Source organism: Populus euphratica, unplaced genomic scaffold (genome assembly GCF_000495115.2).
Source record: "Populus euphratica unplaced genomic scaffold, PopEup_1.0 scaffold987.1, whole genome shotgun sequence".
Taxonomy (NCBI): Eukaryota; Viridiplantae; Streptophyta; class Magnoliopsida; order Malpighiales; family Salicaceae; genus Populus; species Populus euphratica.
Window position 1 is genome coordinate 12,761 of NW_011500853.1, and position 11,696 is coordinate 24,456.

Genomic DNA, 11,696 nt, shown 5'->3' on the forward strand with positions numbered 1-11,696 from the left:
AATTATCTCCAAGTTGGATTTCCGGTATTTAAGTCCCATTGTATCTCTAATGTTTGCTGTAGAAATATATCCTAGAATCCTTGTAAACGTGTGATTATATCCGAATAAAAATAGCTTTTCATATAGTTATTCAATAAGCCCAAAACTATAGGATCAGGAAAACAAAGCTTTGTAAAGTTGGTTATTTATACTGTGTTTGTAATAGAGAAAGCAAGCTGCATAAACAATTGAATCCCTTCACGTATTCTTTATATTTCTTAACTTGGTATCAGAGCAAGCTATAGTATCTGCTCTGTATATCACAACACAAATCCTGAAAACCGTATAAACTTTCTTTTTGCACCATGACTAGTGACAAAACTGAATCATCCTCCTCTACAACAGTTATCCATTTTCAATAAGGGAATTCCAGTTTCTTAACTAATGTCATCCTTATTGAAAGTAACTATTATGTCTAGTCTCATATCATGGAGATGCAAATTGCAAGGTAAGAGAAACTTGAATATCTTATGAGTAACACTTCTCTAGAGATTATTGACCCATCCTATGCTAAATGGTATGCTAAGAATCAGAAGGTTAAAGGATGGTTGTTGACCTCCATGTCACCAGAGATTATGAAACGCTACCTTAGACTGCCTACTCCACATGGGATCTAGAATGCTCTTACCAAAGAATTTTATGATGGGGGTAGATGAATCATAATTATTTGCATTAAACCAACATGCGGTCTCCACCAAATAGGTTGGTCATCCTATTTCTACCTATTATGGTGATCTGATAGAAATCTTTCAAGAACTAGATCATCGTGATAAAATTATCATGAACCAGACCCTCAGGAGAGATTTTGTACTAAACCATGAAGAAACGTATGTCTATGTTCGTCATGATTCTGTCTGATGAAACACACTGAATGGCGAACCTGGGCCCTCAAAGCCATCTACTATGGTAGCTCGTCGAATAACATCAACGACCAATGAACCTGAAACCAGAGCGAGCATCTGGTTCACTGAATCATAATCAGTCATTTGGATCACAAAATCACAGCTATGAAATAGGAGTTCCACGACCAGAATGCATGTGTACTCACTATATTGAAACAGGACACACTAAACTACAATGCTATGAATTGATTGGATATCCAAAATGGTGGGATTTTTCCAAAGCACCTCGTAAACGAAACTTAAAGACAAATCCTCATGCTTTAGTTGCTGTGGAGGAGCCCAATCATACGTCTATCAACAATCCTGGGAAAGCCTCTTCTATTGCTAATGGTGGGAATGCAGGTAAGGCTCTTCATACCTCCACTTCTGTTAGAAATAGTGAATGGATAATTGATTCAGGTGCCACAAATCACATGACCTTAACAATAATTATATGCAGTCCATAAAACCTTCAAACCAACAATCCATAAAACCTTCAAACCAACATATAGTATCCACAACCGATTGTACCCTTTCTTCTGTGTTAGGAGAAGGCATGCTCTCCCTTACAAAAAAATTGAATTTAGATTCGGTGCTTGTTGTCCCTTCTCTTAATCATAATTTATTATCTATTGCTCTAATAACTTATGCTTTGAAGTGTGTTGTGATTTTTTAGCCTAACCATTGTATATTCAAGTACATTCAAACTTGGAAGACAATTGGTTATGATACTAGGAGAGGGAACTCTACTATCTAGATCTGATTCCAACAAGCTCAACTCAGTTGGCTCAAGTGTTCTTAGTTAAAACATCTTATAAACATCAGAATTTTGAAATCTAGTTATGGCATAGACGTTTAGGCCGTGCATCCTTTGAATATTTACAAAAATTATTCCCACAGTTATTTTTGCAATTGATTTTTTCAGACTTTAATTGTGATATTTGTGAACTTGTTAAAAGTCATCATGTTTCATTTTCTATTAGAATGAATAAAAGTCCTGCACCTTTTATGGTTATTCACTCTGATGCATGGGGTCTGTAAATACTCATTCTCTAAATGGATTACGTTGGTTTATTTCATTCGTTGATGATCACACCCATATGACTTAGATTTGTTTAATAAAATCAAAGAGTGACGTGAGTTCCCTATTCGAGCAATTTCACAAAAAGATAGCAACATAATTTCATTCAAACATTTAGGTTATCTGTATTGATAATGGGAAAGAATTTATCAATCAGAGCTTGAAACATTACTTGAATTCACAAGGCATTATTCATCAAATAATTTGCCCTTACACCCTTCAATAAAATAGGGTAGCCGAATGCAAAAATTGCCACCTTCTTGAGGTCATTCGTGCTTCCTTATTTGAAGCGCACATGCCTACTTGAGGAGAAGTTGTTACTACTGAAGCCTACATCATCAACCGTGTACCTTCTAGTTCTCTGCAATTTCAAACTCCTTTTAAGGTTCTTCATCGCATTGTAAGTGCTCTTACTGTGCATGTCTGCAAGTAGGGAGAAGCTGGTTATTATGTTATGCATAGTAACTAGCTAATATGGGCTGGGCTAAGCCCAACCTATACAGTTGGGCTAGGTTCGACCCAACCCATGTATTTGGGCTGACTTGACTTATTTTTTTTAAAAAAAATTAAAATGCTTATTTTAGATTTTTTTTAAATTTTTTTGCATGTTTTTTATGTAATTTTGATTAATATTTGACAGTATTTTTATGTCGTAAAAATACAAATCCAGTATCAAAATACTCAGTTTTCGTCAAAACTTTCAAAAAAATACAAAAAATTAAAAAAAATTAAAAATATTTTTGTGCATATGATCTAGTGTCTTAAAGTTACAAAGAAATCATATTGTATTTTTCATATACCAAAAACAATATTTTAGCATGTATTTTAGTTTTAATAACTAGTTTATTAAAGTCAAGAGAATATTGATCAAAATTTTAAAAATAACAAAAATTTTATTTTATTTGTCGCTTAGTATCGAGATATGAAATTACATGTAATGCATATTTCTAATATTTAATTTATTTCTCTGCAATTTCAAACTCCTTTTAAGGTTCTTCATCGCATTGCAAGTGCTCCTACTGTGCCAAATTTATCTCCTAAAGTTTTTAGATGTGTAGCCTTGTGCATCTTCGCAAAGGCTTGTGAACTAGGCTAGAATCCCGGGCGCTTTAATGTGTGTTTGTCGGCTATACCCTGCATCAAAAAGGCTATCAATGTTATCACCCTCCTTCTAGCAAATTTTATGTTACTCTTAATGTGGTCTTCCATGAAACTACTATGTATTATTCTGCGGGTTCACCTCAATGGGAGGCTGGCGATGAAGTGCAGAGATTAACTAATCCTGCACATATATAATTTGGATGTCATTACACAAGGTAACCGATTAATTGATCCTTTGGATAACTTGGAAACTAGCAATGAATGTCCGGGTGATAAGAACATTGAGGATCACCGGGACAGGGAGGGGTATACCAGTGATGCAAGTTATGGTTGTGATGGTCCAGAAATCGAAATCATTGACAATAATCAGGATAACTTGGAGGTGCCAACAGTTTCCTACAATATACCAGTTAACCAATTGTGTTCCCCGGTCGATTTCATACTTGAGTCTCATGAGAGTCTTCCATTTGAACCTCTAAAAGAACTACTTAATCGAGTCACACGAGGTAAACCCAAGGTGAACTATGAACCGGTCCTTCACTCTAGATTTAAATATTTTTAACTATGTATTCTATCATAGATTGTCAAAAGAAAAAATGGCATTTATATATCAATTATTTATTGTATCTATTTTTAATAATGTGCAGAAGCCTTGGATGATTCTAGATGGAGGGAGGCAATGAATGAACAGATGAAAGCCCTTCAAAAGAACTCAGCATGGGAAGTTATTGACTTGGTTCATGACAGTGTCATTGAAAAAAAAAAAAAGAATAAATCACTCCAACAATATATAGTGATTTGTCTATACGTGAACAGTAGCATAAGAAACAATATTATTTTACTGGGCCTTTTAGTGTTTTGTATATAATAATAATAATAATATAATGTTATGCACTCGTGTATTAATCATTTGAGAATTTGGAGACCTAAACGTCATTGAAGTCTTAAAGATCTCTATATTTTGTTCCACCTTCTTGATTATATTGTCCTAGAGACGGCAATAATAATTGCAGTACCAATACAGCCAAGGTATACAAAGAAAGGACTCCGATTATTAATAATAATGGCCTCGGCCTCACAACCTGACCTTTTAGATGTCCGTCTATCTGCGGACGTTACAAACAAGAAAACAAATTCAAGACATGGAAATCGCAGATCATAAAACTCATTCAAAGGCAGCAGCTGCACGATCTGGAGGGCTAGTCAAAAAAATATCAAGAAGTTGATCGATCGTTCTAAATTCGAGGTCTGGATATAGCCCGGAAGCCTCCAAGTCGTACTCTCCCAGTTCAAACCCCATCGTGTCACCCTTCACGAAAAAACTGTGAAGAACAGAAACTGGGATATTTTGTGGATGTGGAAGGGCTGCAACAGATGTTAGCAAGAAGTCAAATGCTTTTAAAGGGTGAAAAGAAATCACCTGAAAATGTAGGTTTGAGATAAAAATATTATATAGAATGGAAGAATCCCATTAATCAAATGAAAAGGGCAAGAAGCCAAAGTATATCAAATATTAAAAAATAATGCGTCAAAAGATATTTCTTACTCTCAAAGAGCTTCACTATCTCATCCTCATGGACGTAAATCCTATTAAATGTCATTCCAGTCTTCTTCTTCCTAACACGACGAGAAGATTAATGTCTTCTTGTAAGTACAGAAGTGTCGAAGTAATAAATAATCCAACAAGACCGAGGTCAAACCACAGAGAGGTTAATTATACAAAACGTCATTAGTGTAACCTTTTCACCTTAACATAATAAACTTAGCTAAACATAATAAAAAAAAAAGAAAAATAAACAAACAAAATAAGATAAGAGTTAACTAAGTAAAGGAAATGAAATGAAAGGCATAAACTTGATATTAACGAAAACAAAGCATAAACATTACAAAAAATACAAAGAGAGAAAGCAAGAGCATGATCTTGATCTGGATACCAAGATGCCTAAATGCATGGCAAATACCTCCTTTTATAGGCCAAAATAGAGAACTATTGATTTGATGACTAATTAATGAGTGGGTGACCAACTCTTGACTTGGTGACAATCCTTATCTTCTCTTGTATGCCTAAAACGTCATTGTACGTCAAAATTAGAGCCACTTGAAAACATGAAAGTTTTAGAAAATTGTCTCAGCTTTCTTGTGTAAACAATTGAGGTCATTTGGACTTCTATAACTCCAAATATGGGCCAAACACTGAACAGTGCTCGGGCTAAAAGACAGATTCGGACCTCTTTATTGTTGCTCCAATTTGAACTTGAAAATGGTCTTTTAAGATCTTGGGCTCCATATGAAAGTTGTAGGTCTATGTCTTACCTTTCCATCCATATAAATTAGACCTAAATCTGAGATTTACAGCTCTAGATATGACCCAATTACTGAACAGTTTTCCAGTTTGGATTGCACCGACATCTCTTTTCTAAGTTTGGTCATCTCTTTGTACTATCAATTTTAGTTCTTAAATTCATCAATCAATCCTTTCATTTATGTGATAGGCTTGCATTTAAAATGAATATTTACCATAAATTAAAGGTATCTTATATGATTAGATACATTATTATAAAACATGTTTTAGTTAAGGAGTTATTGATACTTCGAGTGCAAAATGATGATATAAAACCTTGATAAAATTATACTTTTAAGTACTAATCACACCCCCCAACCAGCTTATTACTAGTCTCTAGTAATCAAAGCGTTAAAATAGAAATGTTTTTTGCAAATTCCACAAAGCAAGGTATTCATCATTCAACTTCCATTAATCTATCCAAATAAATCAACTCTCATTCAATTTATATATCTGCTCAATACCTCTTAACAAGATATTAATAAACTTTTCTTTTGTGCTCAATATATCAACACATAATTATGGGGCTTTTATTGGAAGAAAACAAAATTTTTGTTTTGATGCTTAAGGTTAACTTCCTTGGGTTGAGATTATTATTTTTTTTCTTTTTTAAAAAAAATATATATACATATAACTTAAAACACCATGCATCTTTAAGCCATGTAACGAGCTTTCGGTTAATGACTCCTAGACAAGTTGGTCTTAGGGCATTAGGTGTTAAGACACCCCTACGAGCTTAGTAACTCGGGTTGCAGATACTAATATGTAGATAGTATAATGCTTGATTCCCTTAAGTTATTCTCCTCAACCTATGTAATAAGCGTTAGGTTAATAGCTCCCAAGTTAGTTCACTTTAGGGTATTAGGTGTAAAACACCCATTCGAGCTTAATTCCTTAGGTTAGGGAGGTTAGGAAACCAAACTTATCTACATTTTTACTATCATCATTTAATTTTTTTTCATTCATTTTTTTTTATTTTTTTAATTATATACTATCCCTCTCCCTTAGTTGTTACCTTTAACAAAAGAACATAAATAATATAATAATTCAATATGCAACCCACAATCATATGTTTAAAGTGTGTGTGTGTAAATTAAAGTTTAAGAATACATGTTAAATAAGTATATAAGCAGAATTAAGTGATAACAATGCGAGAGTTTGTAAATCTGAATATTTCAAGAAGCATTATGATAGATGATTAGTACTTAAAACTGCATTTTTATCAAGGTTTTATATCATCATTTTGCACTTGAAGTATCAATAACTCCTTAACTAAAGCATGTTTTATGATATTATATCTAATAATATAAGATACCTTTAACTTGTGGTAAATGTTCATTTTAAATGCAGACCTATCACATAAATGAAAGGATTGATTGATGAATTTAAGAACTGAAATTAAAAGGATAAAGAGATGACCAAAATTAGAAAAGAGATGTCGGTGCAATCCAAACAGGAACACTGTTTGGTAATTGGGTCATATCTGGAGCTATAGATCTCAGATTTAGGTCTGTTTTATATGGATGGAAAGGTAAGACATAGGCCTACAACTTTCATATGGAGCACAAGATCTAAAAAGGTCATTTCCAAGTCTAAATTGTAGCAACAACAAAAAAGCCCGAATTTGTCCTCCAGCCCGAGCACTGTTTAGTATTTTGGCCATATTTGGAGTTCTAGAAGTCTACATGAGCTTAATGTTTTACACAAGAAAGCTGAGATAATTGCCTACAACTTTCATGTTTTCAAGTGGCTCCAATTTTGATTTTATCAATGACATTTTGGGCAGACAAGAGAAGATAAGGATTGTCACAAAGTTAAGAGTTGGCCACCCACTCATCAATTAGTCATCAAATCAATAGTTCCCAATTTTGGCCTATAAAAGGAGGCATTTGCCATGCATTTAATCATCTTAGTTTCCAGATCAAGATCATGCTCTTCCTTTCTCTCTTTTTATTTTTTGTAATGTTTATGCTTTGCTTTCATTAATATCAAGTTTATGCCTTTCATTTCCTTTCCTTTACTTAGTTAACTTTTATCTTATTTATGTTCTTATTTTGTTTATCTATTTTTATTTCTTTCATTATGTCTAGCTAAGCTAATTATGTCAAGGTAAAAAGGTTACACTAATGGTGTAAGAATAAGTATAATGTAAACTAAATATGGACTTTAATGTTTGATACTAACATGTTTTGTATTTGTTATCTTGTTCACTCTTTAATACTTTGCTTGTTAAATAACTAATCTTGATTTATGTTGTAGAACACTTGGTACAACAAATGCTTAACACTTTCATGTAATCATGTAAGATGACTAATGTAATCATGTTAACAATATAATCTAATTGTAACCTCCTTTATGTGTGGTTTCCAATTGAATAATAAGAGTTTATATTATAGTTATTTGACATACCATTAGTGGAATCTCTAACCTTGACATTTGTTATTATCATTATTTAATCGTTACATTAATATTCCTTCTCAAAGTTCTCATCATCTTCTTCTTCTTCTTCTTCTCCTTCTTTTTCTTTATTATTATTATTATTATTATTATTATTATTACTATTATTATTAGTATTACTATTATTATTATTATTATTGTTATTATTGTTATTGTTATTGTTGTTGTATTATTGTCATCTATAATTTATACAATCAGCCTCCTTATGGTTCGACCCCGGTCTTACCGGGTTATTTATTACTTCGACACTCCTACACTTGGGAGAAGACTTCAATCTTTTCGTCGTATCAAGTTTTTGGCGCCGTTGCCGGGGAGGTAAGTTTTATATAAATTATAATATTTATTTTATTTTCTCTTTTCACTTTTCTTGTATATAATTTTGTTTCGTTTCTCTTTGTTCTTCTTCTTTTGTTTTCTTTTACCTTTTATTCTATTTCTACACGTGCATGAGAGTGTGGTCATGTACATCAAATGGTAGACTTTGTAGGGTATCCTCATCATTTTTAGAAAATATGGCCGAAGAAGATAATCAATCACTTTATAATGAGAATAATGAGAGTAACTGTACTCGAACACTTAGAGACCACATGAATCCCATAAGAACAAGTGCACCATCATGCATAGCTTTTCCTCCCAATGCATCTCATTTTAATTTTAAACCAGGTATTATTCAACTTTTACCTTCTTTTCATGGTTTAGAATTGGAAAATCCATACTTGCATTTAAGGAAATTTGAGGAGGTCTGTAACACATATAATAATTTAAATTGTAGCATGAACACCATCAGATTAAATCTTTTTCCTTTTTCATTAAAAGATAAAGCTAAAACATGGCTATAAAATTTGAGACTAGGATCCATTCGTGCTTAGGATGAAATGCAACAACAGTTTTTGAAGAAGTTTTTCCCATCTCACATAACAAACTCTTTCAAAAGACAAATAACCACTTTCACTCAAAAACCAGGAGAAACATTTTACCAATGTTGGGATAGGTATCAAGACTTGCTTATTACTTGCCCTCATCATGGTTTTGAAACATGGAGATTGGTTTCATATTTCTATGAAGAATTAACACCTAGAGACAGGTAAATGGTTGAATTGATGTGCAATGGAACTTTTGAAGATAAAGATGCTGATGAAGCAATGGAGTAGTTAGACTTGTTAGCTGAAAATGCTTAAAATTGGGACACTGCAGGAACTTATGAGGCACCGAGTAAAACTCAACCTCATACATGTAGTGGAGGTATGTACAACCTTAGGGAAGATCATGACCTTCAAGCCAAGTTTGTATCTTTAGCTAGAAAAGTCGAGGCACTAGAATTGAAAAAGAGTGGTCAATTAAAATCTGTTGAAAACATTGTATGTCAAATCTGTGAAACAAATGAACACTCAACCAATGATTGTCCAACCTTGCCTTCTTTTAAGGAATGTCTCCATGAACAAGCCCATACTTTAAACATACAACCCTGGTTGGAGAAATCACCTAAATTTTAGTTGGAAGAGTGATAATGCACAAACTTTACCACCACAGTTTCAAGCACACCATAATTTTTAAAATTCTCATGGATATGCACCTCCTTATGCTCCACCTCTTACAAGTAATTTTGAGAAAGCATAACAGATTTTAAAGATACTCTTGCAAAATTCACATTTGCTCTCAGTTTTTAAGAGAAAGATAAGTTTCTATCTCAACGATAGCAAAATCCCGAGGAGCAATACAATTCAAATGCAAGTAGTTCTGGAAGTCAACAGATGGATCAAGTCAAATCAGTCATCACTCTTCACAGTGGTAAGGTTATTAGAAAACCTACTCTTGAACCTTGTGAGAAGGATGATGAGTCAATCTCTAAGGGTAAGGAAGGGGTTGAATCTGAATATTGCAAGAAAAAGACTGATTCCCTGCCAGCACTTCCATTTCCTCATGCCATGACTAATCAGGAAGAAATCGAGGATGAAAAAGGCACCAAAAATGTTGATGCGGAACTTTTATCAAAAGTGACAACAGATTCGACATCTAATATCACACCAATCGATGATTACTTTCCTGATGAATCTCTACTTTCTCTTAGTCAATGCCTTGGTTTGCTAAAAATATCAATTTTCTTGCTTTAGGATTTTTGCTAGCTCACTTGAGTACCGAAGATAAAAGAAATTTTTTTAGCAACGTGCAAAATTTTTATTGGGATGACCTTTACTTATTCAATTATTGTCCTAATCAAATATTGCAAAGATGCATTCCCGACAATGAGGTAAGTAATTTCATTAAATTTTGTCACTCTAAGGCACGTGGAGATCATTTCTCGTCAAAAAAGAGGATTGTAGAAATCTTACGAAGCCGATTTTATTGGCCCACCATATTCAAGGAATCACATGTATTCTGCAAAACTTGTGAAAATTGTCAAAAGGTGGGATTTATTTCAAAACACAAAGAGTCTTTAGATAATCTTCTATTAACTCTTAAATCTCATTATAGTCGAGATAAGCATCGAGCAATTCATGACTTATGAATCCATTTTCATAAAGAACATGCTTGACATAGTCTTGGAAATCTGACTAAAAAAGACCATGTTTGCTAGTTTTTAAAAAAACTGGATGGGAAGCCTATCCTCGACCCATAAAGGGCGTTTAATTTGTTCTTGGATGTAAAACCAAGGGAAGATATGAGCCACAATCATAACTACCTGTACATACAAATGCTTTTTTAAAAGTAAATAAATAAAGAGAGAGAGAGAGAGAGAGTGTGAGACTCTAGTTGGTCTACTACATATAGGTGTTATGATTGCTGACACGACAAAAATATTGATGTTTTCTCCCAAGTGCAGGAGTGTCGAAGTAATAAATAACCCAGCAAGAACGGGGTCGAACCACAGGGAGGTCAATTGTACAAATTATAAACAACAATTATAAACAATAACAATAGTAACAATAACAACAACAACAATAATAGTAGTAGTAATAATACTAATAATACTAGTAGTGATAATAGTGGTAGTAGTAGTAGTAGTAGTAGTAATAATAATAATAATAATAAAGAAAAAGAAAAAGAAGAAGAAGAAAGATTGATGAGAACTTTGAGATGGAAAGTTAAAATAACGATTAAACAATGATAACAAACAATGTCAAGGTTAGAGGATTCACTAATAGTATGTCAAACAAGTATAGTATAAACTCTATTTATTCAATTGGAAACCACACACAAAGGAGGTTAAAATCAGATTATAAATTGTTAACATGACTACATTAGTCATCTTATTCGATTAATGCTAATACTTGTAAATTTTGTCAAGCATTCATGATCATAACTTATGTTAACAACAAATCAAGTTCCTTTCATAGATCAGGTGTTGGTTATACCATACAGTATGGGCTATGAAAGTGCCAAGCATTTGTTGTTCCAATTCTTATACAACATAAATCAAGATTACTCATTTAACAAGCAAAGTATTAAAGAGTGAACAAGATAACAAATATAAAACATGTTAGTATCAAACATTAAAGTCCATATTAAGTTTATACTATGCTTATTCTTACACCATTAGTGTAACCTTTTCACCTTGACATAATTAATTTAGCTAGACATAATGAAAGAAAGCAAAATAGATAAACAAAATAAGAACATAAAAAAGATAAGAGTTAACTAAGTAAAGGAAATGAAAGGCATAAACTTGATATTAATGAAAACAAAGCATAAATATTACAAAAAATACAAAGAAAGAAAGGAAGAGCATGATCTTGATCTGGAAACCAAGATGCCTAAATGCATGGTAAATGCCTCCTTTTATAGGCCAAAATTGGGA

The 11,696-nt window shown here is 32.9% G+C and overlaps 1 protein-coding gene across 1 annotated transcript; it reads right to left on the reverse strand.

Moving 5' to 3' along the window:
* Positions 1 to 4,137: 4,137 nt before the first annotated feature.
* LOC105116593 (eugenol synthase 1-like) lies at positions 4,138 to 4,710 on the reverse strand. Its single transcript, XM_011014012.1, has 2 exons — positions 4,649 to 4,710; positions 4,138 to 4,467 (listed from the first exon to the last, which is right to left on the reverse strand). Exons 1-2 carry the CDS (start codon positions 4,701 to 4,703, stop codon positions 4,268 to 4,270), a joined length of 255 nt encoding a protein of 84 aa, XP_011012314.1. The 5' UTR covers positions 4,704 to 4,710; the 3' UTR covers positions 4,138 to 4,267.
* Between the last annotated feature and the right edge of the window lie 6,986 nt (positions 4,711 to 11,696).